Source organism: Lissotriton vulgaris, chromosome 2_1 (genome assembly GCF_964263255.1).
Source record: "Lissotriton vulgaris chromosome 2_1, aLisVul1.2, whole genome shotgun sequence".
NCBI classification, from domain to species: domain Eukaryota; kingdom Metazoa; phylum Chordata; class Amphibia; order Caudata; family Salamandridae; genus Lissotriton; species Lissotriton vulgaris.
In genome coordinates, this window is record NC_141687.1 from 1,014,907,555 (window position 1) to 1,014,930,283 (window position 22,729).

A 22,729-nucleotide genomic window follows, 5' to 3' on the forward strand; every position below is an offset into this window, starting at 1 on the left:
ATACCCAGCACACTCAGGGTGAAAATTGCAAGAAACACAGTTGATGGACAGAATGTAGAACAATGTCATACATTGACCCCAGTACAAGGATCTGGGCCTAAATCCATCGTTTTTTTGCACTTCACACCACCCTGGGTTAGACACTGGCTATATGAAAATCAGCTCTGACCCTGTGCCTCATGGGAACAGTCCAGTCCAAACTACCAAGCCATGTCTTTCCCAGACCGGAATCAAGCATCCAAGGACCGGTTTCTGGCTATCAGCCTTCATCAGCCTGGATAGCTTGACTCCAGTGGTGTGGAGAGCCTGGGACTCACGTCTGAGTATACCCAGCACACTCAGGGTGAAAATTGCAAGAAACACAGTTGATGGACAGAATGTAGAACAATGTCATACATTCACCCCATTACAAGGATCTGGGCCTAAATCCATCGTTTTTTTGCACTCCACACCACCCTGGGTTAGACACTGGCTATATGCAAATCAGCTCTGACCCTGTGCCTCAGGGGAACAGTCCAGTCCAAACTACCAAGCCATGTCTTTCCCAGACCGGAATCAAGCATCCAAGGACCGGTTTCTGGCTATCAGCCTTCATCAGCCTGGATAGCTTGACTCCAGTGGTGTGGAGAGCCTGGGACTCACGTCTGAGTATACCCACCACACTCGGGGTGAAAATTGCAAGAAACACAGTTGATGGACAGAATGTAGAACAATGTCATACATTCACCCGAGTACAAGGATCTGGGCCTAAATCCATCGTTTTTTTGCACTCCACACCACCCAGGGTTAGACACTGGCTATATGCAAATCAGCTCTGACCCTGTGCCTCATGGGAACAGTCCAGTCCGAACTACTCCAGTGGTGTGGAGAGCCTGGGACTCACGTCTGAGTATACCCAGCACACTCAGGGTGAAAATTGCAAGAAACACAGTTGATGGACAGAATGTAGAACAATGTCATACATTGACCCCAGTACAAGGATCTGGGCCTAAATCCATCGTTTTTTTGCACTTCACACCACCCTGGGTTAGACACTGGCTATATGAAAATCAGCTCTGACCCTGTGCCTCATGGGAACAGTCCAGTCCGAACTACCAAGCCATGTCTTTCCCAGACCGGAATAAAGCATCCAAGGACCGGTTTCTGGCTATCAGCCTTCATCAGCCTGGATAGCTTGACTCCAGTGGTGTTGAGAGCCTGGGACTCACGTCTGAGTATACCCAGCACACTCAGGGTGAAAATTGCAAAAAACACAGTTGATGGACAGAATGTAGAACAATGTCATACATTCACCCCAGTACAAGGATCTGGGCCTAAATCCATCGTTTTTTTGCACTCCACACCACCCTGGGTTAGACACTGGCTATATGCAAATCAGCTTTGACCCTGTGCCTCATGGGAACAGTCCAGTCCGAACTACCAAGTCATGTCTTTCCCAGACCGGAATCAAGCATCCAAGGACCGGTTTCTGGCTATCAGCCTTCATCAGCCTGGATAGCTTGACTCCAGTGGTGTGGAGAGCCTGGGACTCACGTCTGAGTATACCCAGCACACTCAGGGTGAAAATTGCAAAAAACACATTTGATGGACAGAATGTAGAACAATGTCATACATTCACCCCAGTACAAGGATCTGGGCCTAAATCCATCGTTTTTTTGCACTCCACACCACCCTGGGTTAGACACTGGCTATATGCAAATCAGCTTTGACCCTGTGCCTCATGGGAACAGTCCAGTCCGAACTACCAAGTCATGTCTTTCCCAGACCGGAATCCAGCATCCAAGGACCGGTTTCAGGCTATCAGCCTTCATCAGCCTGGATAGCTTGTCTCCAGTGGTGTGGAGAGCCTGGGACTCACGTCTGAGTATACCCAGCACACTCAGGGTGAAAATTGCAAAAAACACATTTGATGGACAGAATGTAGAACAATGTCATACATTCACCCCAGTACAAGGATCTGGGCCTAAATCCATTGTTTTTTTTGCACTCCACACCACCCTGGGTTAGACACTGGCTATATGCAAATCAGCTCTGACCCTGTGCCTCATGGGAACAGTCCAGTCCGAACTACCAAGCCATGTCTTTCCCAGACCGGAATCAAGCATCCAAGGACCGGTTTCTGGCTATCAGCCTTCATCAGCCTGGATAGCTTGACTCCAGTGGTGTGGAGAGCCTGGGACTTACGTCTGAGTATACCCAGCACACTCAGGGTGAAAATTGCAAAAAACACAGTTGATGGACAGAATGTAGAACAATGTCATACATTCACCCCAGTACAAGGATCTGGGCCTAAATCCATTGTTTTTTTGCACTCCACACCACCCTGGGTTAGACACTGGCTATATGCAAATCAGCTCTGACCCTGTGCCTCATGGGAACAGTCCAGTCCGAACTACCAAGCCATGTCTTTCCCAGACCGGAATCAAGCATCCAAGGACCGGTTTCTGGCTATCAGCCTTCATCAGCCTGGATAGCTTGACTCCAGTGGTGTGGAGAGCCTAGGACTCACGTCTGAGTATACCCAGCACACTCAGGGTGAAAATTGCAAAAAACACAGTTGATGGACAGAATGTAGAACAATGTCATACATTCACCCCAGTACAAGGATCTGGGCCTAAATCCATCATTTTTTTGCACTCCACACCACCCTGGGTTAGACACTGGCTATTTGCAAATCAGCTCTGACCCTGTGCCTCATGGGAACAGTCCTGTCCGAACTACCAAGCCATGTCTTTCCTAGACCGAAATCAAGCGTCCAAGGACCGGTTTCTGGCTGTCAGCCTTCATCAGCCTGAATAGCTTGACTCCAGTGGTGTGGAGAGCCTGGGACTCACGTCTGAGTATACCCAGCACACTCAGGGTGAAAATTGCAAAAAACACAGTAGATGGACAGAATGTAGAACAATGTCATTCATTCACCCCAGTACAAGGATCTGGGCCTAAATCCATCGTTTTTTTGCACTCCACACCACCCTGGGTTAGACACTGGCTATATGCAAATCAGCTCTGACCCTGTGCCTCAGGGGAACAGTCCAGTCCGAACTACCAAGCCATGTCTTTCCCAGACCGGAATCAAGCATCCAAGGACCGGTTTCTGGCTATCAGCCTTCATCAGCCTGAATAGCTTGACTCCAGTGGTGTGGAGAGCCTGGGACTCACGTCTGAGTATACCCAGCACACTCAGGGTGAAAATTGCAAAAAACACAGTAGATGGACAGAATGTAGAACAATGTCATACATTCACCCCAGTACAAGGATCTGGGCCTAAATCCATCGTTTTTTTGCACTCCACACCACCCTGGGTTAGACACTGGCTATATGCAAATCAGCTTTGACCCTGTGCCTCATGGGAACAGTCCAGTCCGAACTACCAAGTCATGTCTTTCCCAGACCGGAATCCAGCATCCAAGGACCGGTTTCAGGCTATCAGCCTTCATCAGCCTGGATAGCTTGTCTCCAGTGGTGTGGAGAGCCTGGGACTCACGTCTGAGTATACCCAGCACACTCAGGGTGAAAATTGCAAAAAACACATTTGATGGACAGAATGTAGAACAATGTCATACATTCACCCCAGTACAAGGATCTGGGCCTAAATCCATTGTTTTTTTTGCACTCCACACCACCCTGGGTTAGACACTGGCTATATGCAAATCAGCTCTGACCCTGTGCCTCATGGGAACAGTCCAGTCCGAACTACCAAGCCATGTCTTTCCCAGACCGGAATCAAGCATCCAAGGACCGGTTTCTGGCTATCAGCCTTCATCAGCCTGGATAGCTTGACTCCAGTGGTGTGGAGAGCCTGGGACTTACGTCTGAGTATACCCAGCACACTCAGGGTGAAAATTGCAAAAAACACAGTTGATGGACAGAATGTAGAACAATGTCATACATTCACCCCAGTACAAGGATCTGGGCCTAAATCCATTGTTTTTTTGCACTCCACACCACCCTGGGTTAGACACTGGCTATATGCAAATCAGCTCTGACCCTGTGCCTCATGGGAACAGTCCAGTCCGAACTACCAAGCCATGTCTTTCCCAGACCGGAATCAAGCATCCAAGGACCGGTTTCTGGCTATCAGCCTTCATCAGCCTGGATAGCTTGACTCCAGTGGTGTGGAGAGCCTAGGACTCACGTCTGAGTATACCCAGCACACTCAGGGTGAAAATTGCAAAAAACACAGTTGATGGACAGAATGTAGAACAATGTCATACATTCACCCCAGTACAAGGATCTGGGCCTAAATCCATCATTTTTTTGCACTCCACACCACCCTGGGTTAGACACTGGCTATTTGCAAATCAGCTCTGACCCTGTGCCTCATGGGAACAGTCCTGTCCGAACTACCAAGCCATGTCTTTCCTAGACCGAAATCAAGCGTCCAAGGACCGGTTTCTGGCTGTCAGCCTTCATCAGCCTGAATAGCTTGACTCCAGTGGTGTGGAGAGCCTGGGACTCACGTCTGAGTATACCCAGCACACTCAGGGTGAAAATTGCAAAAAACACAGTAGATGGACAGAATGTAGAACAATGTCATTCATTCACCCCAGTACAAGGATCTGGGCCTAAATCCATCGTTTTTTTGCACTCCACACCACCCTGGGTTAGACACTGGCTATATGCAAATCAGCTCTGACCCTGTGCCTCAGGGGAACAGTCCAGTCCGAACTACCAAGCCATGTCTTTCCCAGACCGGAATCAAGCATCCAAGGACCGGTTTCTGGCTATCAGCCTTCATCAGCCTGAATAGCTTGACTCCAGTGGTGTGGAGAGCCTGGGACTCACGTCTGAGTATACCCAGCACACTCAGGGTGAAAATTGCAAAAAACACAGTAGATGGACAGAATGTAGAACAATGTCATACATTCACCCCAGTACAAGGATCTGGGCCTAAATCCATCGTTTTTTTGCACTCCACACCACCCTGGGTTAGACACTGGCTATATGCAAATCAGCTTTGACCCTGTGCCTCATGGGAACAGTCCAGTCCGAACTACCAAGTCATGTCTTTCCCAGACCGGAATCAAGCATCCAAGGACCGGTTTCAGGCTATCAGCCTTCATCAGCCTGGATAGCTTGTCTCCAGTGGTGTGGAGAGCCTGGGACTCACGTCTGAGTATACCCAGCACACTCAGGGTGAAAATTGCAAAAAACACATTTGATGGACAGAATGTAGAACAATGTCATACATTCACCCCAGTACAAGGATCTGGGCCTAAATCCATCGTTTTTTTTGCACTCCACACCACCCTGGGTTAGACACTGGCTATATGCAAATCAGCTCTGACCCTGTGCCTCATGGGAACAGTCCAGTCCGAACTACCAAGCCATGTCTTTCCCAGACCGGAATCAAGCATCCAAGGACCGGTTTCTGGCTATCAGCCTTCATCAGCCTGGATAGCTTGACTCCAGTGGTGTGGAGAGCCTGGGACTTACGTCTGAGTATACCCAGCACACTCAGGGTGAAAATTGCAAAAAACACAGTTGATGGACAGAATGTAGAACAATGTCATACATTCACCCCAGTACAAGGATCTGGGCCTAAATCCATTGTTTTTTTGCACTCCACACCACACTGGGTTAGACACTGGCTATATGCAAATCAGCTCTGACCCTGTGCCTCATGGGAACAGTCCAGTCCGAACTACCAAGCCATGTCTTTCCCAGACCGGAATCAAGCATCCAAGGACCGGTTTCTGGCTATCAGCCTTCATCAGCCTGGATAGCTTGACTCCAGTGGTGTGGAGAGCCTGGGACTCACGTCTGAGTATACCCAGCACACTCAGGGTGAAAATTGCAAAAAACACAGTTGATGGACAGAATGTAGAACAATGTCATACATTCACCCCAGTACAAGGATCTGGGCCTAAATCCATCGTTTTTTTGCACTCCACACCACCGTGGGTTAGACACTGGCTATATGCAAATCAGCTCTGACCCTGTGCCTCATGGGAACAGTCCTGTCCGAACTACCAAGCCATGTCTTTCCTAGACCGGAATCAAGCGTCCAAGGACCGGTTTCTGGCTGTCAGCCTTCATCAGCCTGAATAGCTTGACTCCAGTGGTGTGGAGAGCCTGGGACTCACGTCTGAGTATACCCAGCACACTCAGGGTGAAAATTGCAAAAAACACAGTAGATGGACAGAATGTAGAACAATGTCATACATTCACCCCAGTACAAGGATCTGGGCCTAAATCCATCGTTTTTTTGCACTCCACACCACCCTGGGTTAGACACTGGATATATGCAAATCAGCTCTGACCCTGTGCCTCAGGGGAACAGTCCAGTCCGAACTACCAAGCCATGTCTTTCCCAGACCGGAATCAAGCATCCAAGGACCGGTTTCTGGCTATCAGCCTTCATCAGCCTGGATAGCTTGACTCCAGTGGTGTGGAGAGCCTGGGACTCACGTCTGAGTATACCCACCACACTCGGGGTGAAAATTGCAAGAAACACAGTTGATGGACAGAATGTAGAACAATGTCATACATTCACCCGAGTACAAGGATCTGGGCCTAAATCCATCGTTTTTTTGCACTCCACACCACCCTGGTTAGACACTGGCTATATGCAAATCAGCTCTGACCCTGTGCCTCATGGGAACAGTCCAGTCCGAACTACTCCAGTGGTGTGGAGAGCCTGGGACTCACGTCTGAGTATACCCAGCACACTCAGGGTGAAAATTGCAAGAAACACAGTTGATGGACAGAATGTAGAACAATGTCATACATTGACCCCAGTACAAGGATCTGGGCCTAAATCCATCGTTTTTTTGCACTTCACACCACCCTGGGTTAGACACTGGCTATATGAAAATCAGCTCTGACCCTGTGCCTCATGGGAACAGTCCAGTCCGAACTACCAAGCCATGTCTTTCCCAGACCGGAATCAAGCATCCAAGGACCGGTTTCTGGCTATCAGCCTTCATCAGCCTGGATAGCTTGACTCCAGTGGTGTGGAGAGCCTGGGACTCACGTCTGAGTATACCCAGCACACTCAGGGTGAAAATTGCAAAAAACAAAGTTGATGGACAGAATGTAGAACAATGTCATACATTCACCCCAGTACAAGGATCTGGGCCTAAATGCATCGTTTTTTTGCACTCCACACCACCCTGGGTTAGACACTGGCTATATGCAAATCAGCTTTGACCCTGTGCCTCATGGGAACAGTCCAGTCCGAACTACCAAGTCATGTCTTTCCCAGACTGGAATCAAGCATCCAAGGACCGGTTTCTGGCTATTAGCCTTCATCAGCCTGGATAGCTTGACTCCAGTGGTGTGGAGAGCCTGGGACTCACGTCTGAGTATACCCAGCACACTCAGGGTGAAAATTGCAAAAAACACATTTGATGGACAGAATGTAGAACAATGTCATACATTCACCCCAGTACAAGGATCTAGGCCTAAATCCATCGTTTTTTTGCACTCCACACCACCCTGGGTTAGACACTAGCTATATGCAAATCAGCTCTGACCCTGTGCCTCATGGGAACAGTCCAGTCCGAACTACCAAGCCATGTCTTTCCCAGACCGGAATCAAGCATCCAAGGACCGGTTTCTGGCTATCAGCCTTCATCAGCCTGGATAGCTTGACTCCAGTGGTGTGGAGAGCCTGGGACTTACGTCTGAGTATACCCAGCACACTCAGGGTGAAAATTGCAAAAAACACAGTTGATGGACAGAATGTAGAACAATGTCATACATTCACCCCAGTACAAGGATCTGGGCCTAAATCCATCGTTTTTTTGCACTCCACACCACCCTGGGTTAGACACTGGCTATATGCAAATCAGCTCTGACCCTGTGCCTCATGGGAACAGTCCAGTCCGAACTACCAAGCCATGTCTTTCCCAGACCGGAATCAAGCATCCAAGGACCGGTTTCTGGCTATCAGCCTTCATCAGCCTGGATAGCTTGACTCCAGTGGTGTGGAGAGCCTGGGACTCACGTCTGAGTATACCCAGCACACTCAGGTTGAAAATTGCAAAAAACACAGTTGATGGACAGAATGTAGAACAATGTCATACATTCACCCCAGTACAAGGATCTGGGCCTAAATCCATCGTTTTTTTGCACTCCACATCACCCTGGGTTAGACACTGGCTATATGCAAATCAGCTCTGACCCTGTGCCTCATGGGAACAGTCCAGTCCGAACTACCAAGCCATGTCTTTCCCAGACCGGAATCAAGCATCCAAGGACCGGTTTCTGGCTATCAGCCTTCATCAGCCTGAATAGCTTGACTCCAGTGGTGTGGAGAGCCTGGGACTCACGACTGAGTATACCCAGCACACTCAGGGTGAAAATTGCAAAAAACACAGTAGATGGACAGAATGTAGAACAATGTCATACATTCACCCCAGTACAAGGATCTGGGCCTAAATCCATCGTTTTTTTGCACTCCACACCACCCTGGGTTAGACACTGGCTATATGCAAATCAGCTCTGACCCTGTGCCTCATGGGAACAGTCCAGTCCGAACTACTCCAGTGGTGTGGAGAGCCTGGGACTCACGTCTGAGTATACCCAGCACACTCAGGGTGAAAATTGCAAAAAACACAGTTGATGGACAGAATGTAGAACAATGTCATACATTCACCCCAGTACAAGGATCTGGGCCTAAATCCATCATTTTTTTGCACTCCACACCACCCTGGGTTAGACGCTGGCTATATGCAAATCAGCTCTGACCCTGTGCCTCATGGGAACAGTCCAGTCCGAACTACCAAGCCATGTCTTTCCCAGACCGGAATCAAGCATCCAAGGACCGGTTTCTGGCTATCAGCCTTCATCAACCTGGATAGCTTGACTCCAGTGGTGTGGAGAGCCTGGGACTCACGTCTGAGTATACCCAGCACACTCAGGTTGAAAATTGCAAAAAACACAGTTGATGGACAGAATGTAGAACAATGTCATACATTCACCCCAGTACAAGGATCTGGGCCTAAATCCATCGTTTTCTTGCACTCCACACCACCCTGGGTTAGACACTGGCTATATGCAAATCAGCTCTGACCCTGTGCCTCATGGGAACAGTCCAGTCCGAACTACCAAGCCATGTCTTTCCCAGACCGGAATCAAGCATCCAAGGACCGGTTTCTGGCTATCAGCCTTCATCAGCCTGAATAGCTTGACTCCAGTGGTGTGGAGAGCCTGGGACTCACGTCTGAGTATACCCAGCACACTCAGGGTGAAAATTGCAAAAAACACAGTAGATGGACAGAATGTAGAACAATGTCATACATTCACCCCAGTACAAGGATCTGGGCCTAAATCCATCGTTTTTTTGCACTCCACACCACCCTGGGTTAGACACTGGCTATATGTAAATCAGCTCTGACCCTGTGCCTCATGGGAACAGTCCAGTCCGAACTACTCCAGTGGTGTGGAGAGCCTGGGACTCACGTCTGCGTATACCCAGCACACTCAGGGTGAAAATTGCAAGAAACACAGTTGATGGACAGAATGTAGAACAATGTCATACATTGACCCCAGTACAAGGATCTGGGCCTAAATCCATCGTTTTTTTGCACTTCACACCACCCTGGGTTAGACACTGGCTATATGAAAATCAGCTCTGACCCTGTGCCTCATGGGAACAGTCCAGTCCGAACTACCAAGCCATGTCTTTCCCAGACCGGAATCAAGCATCCAAGGACCGGTTTCTGGCTATCAGCCTTCATCAGCCTGGATAGCTTGACTCCAGTGGTGTGGAGAGCCTGGGACTCACGTCTGAGTATACCCAGCACACTCAGGGTGAAAATTGCAAGAAACACAGTTGATGGACAGAATGTAGAACAATGTCATACATTCACCCCAGTACAAGGATCTGGGCCTAAATCCATCGTTTTTTTGCACTCCACACCACCCTGGGTTAGACACTGGCTATATGCAAATCAGCTCTGACCCTGTGCCTCATGGGAACAGTCCAGTCCGAACTACCAAGCCATGTCTTTCCCAGACTGGAATCAAGCATCCAATGACCGGTTTCTGGCTTGCAGCCTTCATCAGCCTGGATAGCTTGACTCCAGTGGTGTGGAGAGCCTGGGACTCACGTCTGAGTATACCCAGCACACTCAGGGTGAAAATTTCAAAAACACAGTTGATGGACAGAATGTAGAACAATGTCATACATTCACCCCAGTACAAGGATCTGGGCCTAAATCCATCATTTTTTTGCACACCACACCACCCTGGGTTAGACGCTGGCTATATGCAAATCAGCTCTGACCCTGTGCCTCATGGGAACAGTCCAGTCCGAACTACCAAGCCATGTCTTTCCCAGACCGGAATCAAGCATCCAAGGACCGGTTTCTGGCTATCAGCCTTCATCAGCCTGGATAGCTTGACTCCAGTGGTGTGGAGAGCCTGGGACTCACGTCTGAGTATACCCAGCACACTCAGGGTGAAAATTGCAAAAAACAGTTGATGGACAGAATGTAGAACAATGTCATACATTCACCCCAGTACAAGGATCAGGGCCTAAATCCATCGTTTTTTGCACTCCACACCACCCTGGGTTAGACACTGGCTATATGCAAATCAGCTCTGACCCTGTATCTCATTGCAATTTTCACCTCGAGTGTGCTGGGTATTAATGCCGGTTTCAGAATACAGACACACAAGACATTCACACACTCGTTTCACACACATGCACGCACACACCCACACACACACACATACACTCACACACACACAGGCCCTGAATAACTAGGGTAAACCTACACATTTGTGTAAGTTTAGGATTGTTTAGTACTCATAAAGGAATTTACTAGTAGTATCCTTAAGAGTGTGGAGTTTCTGCACCAGGGCTGGACTGGGAACTCAAAGCAGCCCTGGCAATTTTGTCGGACAAGGGAAGCACACGTAAGTGTGAAGCACTGCTGCTTTTGTTACTGGGGGCTGATATTGCTGCCCTCCTGCGAAACCGGCACCCAGTAACAAAACCATCACCCACTGCTGCAAAACTGGCCTCCACCCTTCCAGCCTCCCAGGGAAACGCTTATGCTCCCAAGGACGTCATTTAGGAGTAGTCAGACGCCTCATCTGTGACCCCTAGCTTGCTCCTTACTACTTCTGGAACTTCCTTTGCAACCCCAGGCCTCAGAGGAATCAAAAGGGTTTGCCTCACTGAGGCCAGGGGTCACAGAGGAAGTGCCAGGAGTAGCAGGGAGCAAGCCAGGGGTCACAGCTGCGACACCTGACTACTCCCAAATGACGTCCATGCCTTCTCCGCCCATAAAAAGATAGGCCTGTCCTATCTTTTTATGTGTGGTGGCTCTGCGCTTGTAAAGATACTACTCTTAAATTTCTTTGTAAGTAAACTTACACAAAAGTGTAAGTTAACCTTTGTGAATCGGGCCCACACAAAATTTCACAAAACTCCAGAAACAACATAGTCAGTCATTTCGATTTATGTTTGCTACATATGTGTATCTATATGTTATGCTTAATTTCTCTCAAACAGTGAATACTTAGTGAAGCAGCTTGCTTGAATATTTAGTTACTTTTAATTGTTTCAGCAATGCTAATTTTTTTTCTTTTTTGTAGAAAATGAATACTTGCACAAATCCAGTGAAGGCAATGTTTTAATTCACAATGTTGAAACAGGGGAAAAGAACACCATCTTGGCCAATATAACTTTTGTAAGCATATATTTACACCTTTCTAGAGAAATTACAAGAAATAAGAACTGGTGCTGCTTCGATTTTATGCAGCACAGATATGAATGTGGTTACTACCGTTGAAAATAATATATTTTTGAATCTGCAGGACAGTGTCAATGCTTCAAATTATCAACTGTCGGCGGATCGAAAATATGCATACTTGGAAAGTAATTACTTAAAGGTACAGTTGATCCTTTTTTGACTTGCAAATACCCTTTCTGTTTATCTAATCGTGTTGTTTTAATTTCCTTACAATGCAACTATGATATCAATTGGAACACATAATAAGTGTTGGAGTTACACATAATGGCAAGACCTCTCTGTTCATCACCACCCCCTTTTCTGAATCATTTTTGGCCACTATAGGTGTGGCAGGGTATACTCAGACATGAGTCCCTTTCTCACTGCACCATCAGGATTCAAGCAAGCCGGGCCGAAGAAGGCTGAAATGCCAGAAACCGGTCCCCGGTAGCTTGTCTCCTTTCTGGTGAAGAATTGGCTTGGTAGTTTAGTCTGCCCTGTTCCCATGATGCACCGGGCCAGGGACAGACTGATTTGCATATAGCCAGGTTCTGAGCTGGGATGGTGCAGTGAGATAAATAACGGTGATGGATCAAGCCCTGATCTTTGGACTGGGTAAGAGTGGTCTGCTTAATTCAGACACTCTGTTCATCACCACCCCCTTTTCTGAATCATTTTTGGCCACTATAGGTGTGGCAGGGTATACTCAGACATGAGTCCCTTTCTCACTGCACCATCAGGATTCAAGCAAGCCGGGCCGAAGAAGGCTGAAATGCCAGAAACCGGTCCCCGTAGCTTGTCTCCTTTCTGGTGAAGAATTGGCTTGGTAGTTTAGTCTGCCCTGTTCCCATGATGCACCGGGCCAGGGACAGACTGATTTGCATATAGCCAGGTTCTGAGCTGGGATGGTGCAGTGAGATAAATAACGGTGATGGATCAAGCCCTGATCTTTGGACTGGGTAAGAGTGGTCTGCCTAATTCAGACACTCTGTTCATCACCACCCCCTTTTCTGAATCATTTTTGGCCACTATAGGTGTGGCAGGGTATACTCAGACATGAGTCCCTTTCTCACTGCACCATCAGGATTCAAGCAAGCCGGGCCGAAGAAGGCTGAAATGCCAGAAACCGGTCCCCGGTAGCTTGTCTCCTTTCTGGTGAAGAATTGGCTTGGTAGTTTAGTCTGCCCTGTTCCCATGATGCACCGTGCCAGGGACAGACTGATTTGCATATAGCCAGGTTCTGAGCTGGGATGGTGCAGTGAGATAAATAACGGTGATGGATCAAGCCCTGATCTTTGGACTGGGTAAGAGTGGTCTGCTTAATTCAGACACTCTGTTCATCACCACCCCCTTTTCTGAATCATTTTTGGCCACTATAGGTGTGGCAGGGTATACTCAGACATGAGTCCCTTTCTCACTGCACCATCAGGATTCAAGCAAGCCGGGCCGAAGAAGGCTGAAATGCCAGAAACCGGTCCCCGGTAGCTTGTCTCCTTTCTGGTGAAGAATTGGCTTGGTAGTTTAGTCTGCCCTGTTCCCATGATGCACCGGGCCAGGGACAGACTGATTTGCATATAGCCAGGTTCTGAGCTGGGATGGTGCAGTGAGATAAATAACGGTGATGGATCAAGCCCTGATCTTTGGACTGGGTAAGAGTGGTCTGCTTAATTCAGACACTCTGTTCATCACCACCCCCTTTTCTGAATCATTTTTGGCCACTATAGGTGTGGCAGGGTATACTCAGACATGAGTCCCTTTCTCACTGCACCATCAGGATTCAAGCAAGCCGGGCCGAAGAAGGCTGAAATGCCAGAAACCGGTCCCCGGTAGCTTGTCTCCTTTCTGGTGAAGAATTGGCTTGGTAGTTTAGTCTGCCCTGTTCCCATGATGCACCGGGCCAGGGACAGACTGATTTGCATATAGCCAGGTTCTGAGCTGGGATGGTGCAGTGAGATAAATAACGGTGATGGATCAAGCCCTGATCTTTGGACTGGGTAAGAGTGGTCTGCTTAATTCAGACACTCTGTTCATCACCACCCCCTTTTCTGAATCAATTTGGATAGTGGTCACAAATTGCAAGTGTGCCTGGTCCTGCTCCAAAGGGCTTGCTGGGGTCTACTTTACGCCTACGCTACTATAGTGAGATGAATGTGCTGTTCTATAGTAGTTGGTATCTAGCACAAATGTGGATTTTACTTTTTATAAGCACTACCAATTAAAATGAATTGAGGCATTATGTTTTATTTCAGAATGCAAATTTCTAGCAGGTGGTGGAAGTAGCTCAGTATCACTCTGCTTTTGTATACTGCTTATATCTGGTGTTCAGTATTTGTCTACTCTTGGCTATTGCATAAAGCATGGAGGCTTCTGAGTTTAACTGTTGAATTATTAACCGCATTGCTGCAGCAGCTTTTCCCGCTGTGTGCAGCAATTTACGAAAAGCCGCGTTACATGACGAGCTCAGCTCGTCATCCGCACACGACTACTGTTGCTGATGACGAGCTGAGCTCGTCATTAGCAGCGAAGAGGTTAAGCCATTTTCAAGAAGCCAAAAGAAAAGCAAATTCAGATTTAGGGGCATATTTATGAGACATGCATCATGTTTGCACCTCACAGTGGTGCAAAATGACTCAAGCCTCTGAGTCAAATTAATGAAGCCACGCGAAACCAGCTTGCGAGGCTTTGAGTGGCCACATAAATCATGAGTCAGGCAAAGCAGTGCAAATTACTGTGTCACCTTACTCTGCGCAAGGAAGGCGTTCCATTGGCATTGTGGTGGATGTTCCCTCGCAACTGCCAAGCTTTTTGATACATTTCTAGATTTATAAGAACTTATAAACTTGGGAATGCGTCAACATCTTGCACCTCCTAAAGTGAGGCATAACATGGAGAAATATCTCTATTTCTCCTCATACTTTTCGCTTTCTATGTGCCCCTTCCTGCAGAAATAAAATCCTGCAGACAACACAGGCACCCTTGCAAAATGGTGCAAGGTTGCCTGCATTTGCACTATGTTGCTAAAAGAGCGCCAACACAGGGGGAAGGGACAGGAATGTACCATATTGAAAAGATATGGTGCATTCCTGTCCTTTCACTTTAGCGTAGGGTAGCGCAGCAAGGTGACTTGCTGCACTGCCCTACACCAAATTGCTATAAATGAGGGTCTTAGGACCATATTTATGGGAACTTTGAGTCACTTTTCCACTACACAAAGCGGTGCATGCATGACGCAAGGCTCTAAGTCAGCTTTATGAAGCCGCACAAAGCCACCTTGTGTGGCTTTGAGTGGTCTCATTAATCTTGGGTACGGCAATGCAAATCGCTGCATCACCTTACTCTGTGCAAGGGAAAAGTTCCTTGGGCTTTGCGGTCGGTGCTCCTATGTAAATTCCATGGTTTTTGACCCAGTTCCAGATTTACAAGGACTTGTAATCCTGGGAATGTGTCAAAATCATACACCTCTCAAGGTGATGCGAATTGAGGAGGAATATCTCTATTTCTCCTTGATTTTTCCTCTTTCTATGTGTGCTGCATTCAGCTCTTCAGAGCTGGGTTGGCAGGTTTCAATTTCAGGAAATGAGGTCATGCAGGGCCATCATGAGGTTCTTGCAAACAGAAGGGAGTGAAACGTGGCCTACTAACCACCTGTCAGGAGATTTCTGCTGACCATTGAAAATAATAGATTTTGATGAAATTGAACAACTTCATTGTAGTCAAAAAGCTAATGGTTGGTACAGCTCATAAACCAGCAAGTGTTTGTTGCAATACCAACTATTACAGAGTGATCATGTGGAGTAAGAGCCAACCATAACTCACCATCTTTGAGTTGGTAACCATCACAGTGGAATTTCAGTCTGGCAGCACACCATCTCAGACTTGCAAAAGGTTTCTTATTTTGAAAGAATTCTGGTGTATTGAAATTAGGAAAAGAGAAATAATTGTAAGGCTGTAATATGAAGACTTCGGACAATGATGACTACTCCACACTATTTGTGCAATGATGGACCGAAAAACATAAACAACGCATTGTGCAGTTAGGAAATAATTCACCTTTCTCTGAAAGATGTACACTGGTCCAGTATGTCCACATGCTATGCTCGGGCATAAACTCGCATATCTACATCAAGGAGCAATCAACGAATATATTGCACAGCACTACTCGTCAATATAAGGATGCATTGAAGGTGCCTAATGCAGTGATGCTACACAGAGGGAAGGGACACCAACATCATTAATGTTATCAGAAAATCTTTGCCAGAAACAAGCCTGTCCCAATCAACAGCAAACGTTCAAACAGATTATTTTCATATACTGTACTTCAATTGTTTAAAAACTCTGTAAATAATTGGTCTAACTTTGAACTAGTTTAATGATGCACAATTTACCTGCATTCGAAGGATGAAAGGCTGACAGAAGACAAAAGACAACAGCACCAGTGACTTTGGTTCCACAAGCAGCTACTACTCTCTAGCGGTGTTCACACTTCATTAACAAGGGTATGCAGCTCCCAGGTGACAGTTGAAGTTCATGCAAATGGGTTTCTAGAGGCTTTAAGCAGGGTTTAAAAATGCTTGTTCTAGAATATTTATTACAATACAACTTTACCAAATAATTTGTTTTCTAATAAATACTTTAAAATGTCCAAGAATGACTCTGTAGCTGTTTCCTAAGTAGAGATAGCAATATTGCATAAAAGATTGGATTCCCATGCTTTCCTATGAAACAGCTAACCCTGCTACAGTTAAAAGAACCCTTTGCACTTTTTCACTTTAAGGACATGTTTAACATTAAACTTGTACATTTCCTCTCTTAAATACCATGAAGCCTACGTAATGAGTAGAAAGGCTTACTTAGGGGTGACTCAATAGTTAAAAGGAGGGTTTAGGGCGTCAGAAAAGGTGTATTTCGACAAGCAAAATGTATTTATTTATATTTTATTTATTTAAGGTTTTATAATGCGCATGGCTTCCTCAGCAACGAGGCGTCCCAGCGCAGCCAGAAATCAGACAAGAGACAGGGAGACACAGCGAGCGACAAATATCAAATAGTGGGGAACAGCCAAGTTTTCAAGTTTTTAAGGATTTCCGAAAAATCAGAAGGTTAGGGATGGCTCGGATGCTTGCTTGAAGAGAGTTCCACAGTTTGGCCACCAAGAGAGCAAACGAGCGACCCCCTGCCCTCGCTTTATTAACTCGAGAGACACAGACCAGACCATGATTAGCCGAGTGCAGAGCAGGTCTAGGCTGATATGGCTTCAGTAGACCTAATAACCCAATAGGGGCTTGGAGCCGCAGAATTTTGTGCACAGTACATAGCACCTTAAACTGAATGCGGGCTTCGATTAGCAGCCAGTGCAGCTTCAAGAGCACCTGGGCCACTAAGTGAGATCTTGGGAGTGCCACTAACATACGTGGACCCTCTGCAGGCGCTTGATGCTAGCTTTATTGGCACCTAGATATAAGGCGTTGCTGTAGTCAAGCCTCGCAAGAATGGAAGCCTGCAGGATGGTCTGGCGTACTCTGGGAGGGAAGAAGCCAAGCAAGGGCCTCAATCCCCTCAAAAGCCCAAAGCAGACCGCGGCTACAGCTCTTGTTTGCTTATCGAATGTTAGTCCGGAGTCGAACCAAACACCAAGGTTCATTACCGTCTCCCTCGGCAACGGCGCGGGTTTCAGATGATCAGGCCACCATTTCTCTGACCAGAGTCCCTGGTCCTTCCCATACAATAGAATCTCGGACTTACTGGCGTTTAATTGAAGGCAATTAGCCTTCATCCAGTCCAGTTAAAACCTGCACCACTTTGCTGCACATGGCAGGCCTGCGGTCATGTTTACTCTGTCACTGCTGTGGATGGTGCAGTATCTGCTGAAGCCCCCTGTTGATATTGAACTTACAGGCACTGACTACATTTAAATACCATACACAAGGAGCTTATAGGTAAACTAAATATGCCAACTAGGCGGATGCCAATTTCTCTTGTTGGTAGAGAGGGCACAGACAGGTTAACACTGGAGTTCTAGAGTTAGTAAAAAACATTCAAGGCAAAAACCTGGGGGTACCTCATGCAAAAGATAGTCACTCCCATCAGTATACTATATGCTAGTACATATGGTATCAATACCTACTGGCTATAGATAGTAGCTATGCCCAGCAGGCACTAGATATGACCTTTGTTCATACCCTGCACTCAGTTCTTCATCTCATGCTCCTGTTGGAAGACAGATGCTGCCATGCTCTGATGACCTTGTGCCAAGAGGTTGCGGCAACCGGGTCCTGCCGGCTAACCACATGCCATGATTAACTGTTAACGTGTGCATTTCCCTGAAGTGTCTCTCTTTCAAGCGGTCACTTTAATCAGGGATAGCGGGTCCAATGTGAAAAACATAAATGGTTGTTCTAGGACCTGCACTCTTGAAAATAAGAGAGAATTAAGATTCTCAATCTGCTGCCAGGGATTTACGCCCTAAGAGAGAACAGACCCTTACAATTCCATTGACTATAGTTGCAAAATTTTGCTGTACCGGTCTTTTGCCCTGAAAGAGAACAGATCTCTTCCTATTACGTACAACGAGAGTTCATTTTCCATTACCCCAAGGGGATCTGAGCACCCTGTGCACTGTTTTTTGAGCCCTCCTACTAAACACTAGAGGGAACCATGAGGAAAGGATAATCAGCACATCAGCACAGTCCATTGTTAATCTAATACAGTTAGCTGAGAATTTCCTTTGGGTTACCTGAGATACATCCTAATTTACGGGTATCTTTGGCCTAAATAGCTGATGACCCCGATTTAAATAATAGTACTAAGGGGTCGAAGCATTGAGAAAATAATTCTGTGTGGACTGGTTTTAAATCTTGATTGTGTCGACTGACACTCATACTTCCAGTGCTCTTTTAAACAACATATTGTCACAATCAGTCACATGTATATAATTTGCATATAACACAAGCACTCTATTTAGTCACTTTATTCACTTTCCCTGTGCTGACAATCGACAGGAGCACCTTCATATTTTTTATTTTATTTTAAACGTAAAAAAGAAACATATTAATGGTGTGCCATTTTGGGCTATAATCAAAATAAACTAATGCACTAACCGTATTGTTGAAATAGAATCTGTTTATACTTTTTTACATTATCATTGCCGTGGAAGTCCAAATCTACACTTCCCCCACGGGGACCACCTTTTTGTTACTGAGGGTTGGAAATACCTGGCAGACACTGAGCAAATCCCTGCCCAGATTGCACTAAAAACATAACATAGCATGAATTTATTTCTATATCTGTGTGCAGTAGTCTGGCCTCTGAACACTCAGAACAGCCTATAGCAGGGATGACAAGGCACTTGAACCCGGTCAAAGGTTTCAGCCACTTTGGTGTACCAATACCCCTGAAGACAGACCGAGCTGGACATTTCATTTGGCTACATCTAGCAAACGTTGGGTGCAGGAACTGACTGTAGTACCCTTGCTCTCAATACACAATAGGCACAGATTGTGATTGTCTATCATTCATTGTGCTCCGGACACCTGGAATCAGTACCCATGCAATCATTCCTATTGGGCAATAGGCACGTCTGTGACTTTTCCCAGCAGACACTGGTTACTTAATTCATGTATGGGGCACTGAGCACAGGGCGTGATTGCTTTGCTATGACCTGTGACAATACCCCTGCTGTCAGAGCAGGGGTATTCCCTCGAGACAAATGGATCCTCGAGACGAATGGATCCCTCGACCCCTCACAGTCTGGCTTCCGAGCCAACCACAGCACCGAGACCGCCCTCATCGCTGCCACCGATGACATCCGAGCCCTGATGGACAACGGAGAAACAGCGGCCCTCATCCTCCTAGACCTCTCAGCGGCATTCGACACTGTCTGCCACCGCACCCTAGTGCAGCGCCTCAGCAACGTCGGAATCCAGGAGAAGGCACTGGAATGGATCATCTCCTTCCTGGACGGAAGAACACAGAGAGTCCGTCTACCACCGTACAAGTCAGAGGCCACCGAAGTCATCTGCGGCGTCCCTCAAGGATCCTCGCTGAGCCCCAACGTCTACATGAGCCCCCTCGCGGCCATCGCACGCCAACAAAACCTCAACATCATCTCCTACGCTGACGACACCCAGCTGATCCTCTCCCTGACCAACGACACCGCCGCCGCCAGAGCCGACCTTCACGAAGGGATGAAAGACGTAGCCGAGTGGATGACAACCAGCCGCCTGAAACTGAACTCAGACAAGACGGAAGTCCTCATCCTGGGCTCCTCGCCCTCCGCCTGGGATGACTCCTGATGGCCCCCCGCCCTGGGCACCGCACCCAAACCGACAGACCACGCATGCAACCTGGGCTTCATCCTGGACTCCTCCCTCTCCATGACCAGACAAGTCAACGCCGTCTCCGCGTCCTGTTTTAACATCCTGCGCATGCTACGGAAGATCTTCCGGTGGATCCCCACCGAGGCCAAGAAGACGGTCACCCAGGCCCTCGTCACCAGCCGACTGGACTACGGCAACGTCCTCTACGCCGGAACCACCGCCAAGCTCCAGAAGAGACTCCAGCAGATCCAGAACGCCTCAGCCAGACTCATCCTCGACATCCCCCGACGCAGCCACATCTCCGGACATCTGAGAGACCTGCACTGGCTCCCCGTCAACAAGAGAATCACCTTCCGTCTCCTCACCCACGCACACAAAGCCCTACACGACCAAGGCCCGAGCTACCTCAACAACCGCCTCAACTTCTACGCTCCCAAACGCCACCTCCGATCGACCAACCACGCCCTCGCCGCCGTCCCCCGCATCCGAAGAGCGACAACAGGAGGAAGGTCCTTCTCCTACCTGGCCGCCAAGACCTGGAACTCCCTCCCGACCGACCTGCGCCTGACCCAAGACCACCTCTCCTTCAGGAAGAAGCTCAAGACCTGGCTGTTTGAGCAGTAGCAGCCTTGAGACCCTCCGGGTAAGTAGTGCGCTCTACAAATGTCTTTGATTGATTGATTGATTGAGAGCCTGTTTGGTATAACCTGTGAACATGTTAACAGGGCACTTCGAGAATGGGATAGCCTTTGACATGTCTTGTAACGGTACCTCTGCCTTCAGTACCCTATGTCAGGCCAAGTGAGTAAAGTATCTGATCTTTGAACATGATCTGAACAAATTATTTTGCTCTTAGAGCCAGTTGGATGAGGCATGTGGCTCGGACCACTGTGCACTGTGCACATGATGCAGATGTCTACCACTCCTTATACACAATACCCCTGGCCTGAGCATGTATTGAGACTATACCCACGAGGGACCGGACATAGACTCTGCTCTGTGTTTGCTATACTTAACTTGAGCAGGTGGCTGTGGGAGTGGGCAACCAACACTCATTTTTGGTAACTGGCACTTATTTTTGCTCATCAAACATTTTCCAGTAGCAACAGGAAGAAAACACGCAAACAGGAAAGAAGGAGGAGGAGAAAGACGGAAAAACCGTCACAAAATAAGAAAGTACTAGGAACATGCCCAGGTGAAGTACAAGGGGCAGAGAATGTTTGGTAGTGGATTAAAGCAACGTGAAATAGATTCAACGATGTAGCGCTCTAGTGTTTCGCGGGTCTCGGCTGAGACCCGGAAACACCCACACACAATGTAGCACCTTCTGGCCAGGCGTGGCCAGAAGGATATAAATAAACGACTGGAGGTCGCTCGTGGCTTCCGGTCCCAGAGAGTATCCCAGCGTGTTGTGTCATTTAATATAACCCCCGTTTGGGCCCTCCAGTGATTTACCCTCCTCCCTTACACTGGCGACGAGGGTGGTGCAAGTATTTCCCTTCGGAAACAACCCAACAACCCGAGAATAATCAGAGAGAGGTGTGGAGGTATCATCGGCGCCGCTATACTGCGTGGCCGCCGGTGTAAAGGTGAAGCTGCATGAAGATCGTGTTAATAGCTTTGGAAAGTGGACCCGGAATCTGCAGGTGCCGGTAAGCAGCGTGCGGGGAGATGCGTGAGGGACCGGCAGTCAGGAGGCCCCTGAAGAGTGAGAGACGCGGTGTTCGGCTGGCCGGGTGAACTGCAGGTACGAGTGGACGGCATTGCGCGCACATGCGCAGTGCATGTACGCTGGCCCAGACTGGGGAGACGCGTGTGAAGGCTCCAACGCGGCGCAGAGACAGCGGCTCCGATGACTGGAGCAACGGCATCCTAAGCGTTTGGAGTGACGTGTGAAGCCAGTGTACAGCGGAACGACAGGGAAAGGGGTCAAACGGCCGTAGAAGCCGAGATTCAAGAGTGAAGTTACCAGGAAAAAATAATAATAATAAGCATTGGTAAATGCAAACGTGAAATTACGCACAAGAGGACAAACAAGCATTGGCAAATGGGAGCGTGAGGCATGAATGGTGCACCGCAGCATGTATAACAGTGACTGCCAGTAAAGCCACAAGGATAACAAGTATTGGCACATGTAATACAGCCACAGTGAGAGAGCAGCAAGGCAACAAGTGGACAACTAAGTGTAGGGGTGAAAAGAAAGTGCGGAAGAAAACCCCAAAATAATCCTTGTCACGATGTCTGTTGTCCAGGACAATGCAACGCAAGGAGGAGCACCGCAGGTAGCAGCCCCAGCACAAGTGGCAGGGCCGGCAGGACAGCAGGCAGCGGGACCAATGATCCAACATTCACCACACTCACAGATCAACCCCATACCGCCGTTCAGCGCACTAATCGATCCAGGGACGGCAGCACCAAGGTGGACGTTGTGGCTAAGCCGACTGAACAATTATTTCACTGCCACTCGAGAAAAAATCAACAAAGTGAAGAGATCATTGCTCCTGCATTTTGGTGGGGATGAGCTCTACAAATTGTTCACGCACTTGCCGAATACTGGGCTAGCAACGGACTATGATGCGGCTGTACAAGCGTTAAATGCACACTTTGACCCTCAGTTGAATCCTCATTATGAACGTTTCAAGTTCAGGCAGTCCAGGCAGCGGGAAGGAGAAACAATGGACGCTTTCCATGCGAGGCTGAGAGAGCTCATAAGTACGTGCCCTG

General features: G+C 47.8%; 1 protein-coding gene across 2 annotated transcripts in view; it reads left to right on the top strand.

The window, feature by feature from the left end:
- The window catches only part of FAP (fibroblast activation protein alpha), an 830,211-nt gene that overhangs the window by 164,142 nt on the left and 643,340 nt on the right, over positions 1-22,729 (top strand). For both annotated transcript variants that reach the window (XM_086956603.1, XM_086956604.1), the window contains exons 4-5: positions 11,554-11,648; positions 11,776-11,850. In XM_086956603.1, the coding sequence (XP_086812729.1) occupies positions 11,554-11,648; positions 11,776-11,850 (170 nt within the window). The remainder of the gene's footprint in view (positions 1-11,553; positions 11,649-11,775; positions 11,851-22,729) is intronic.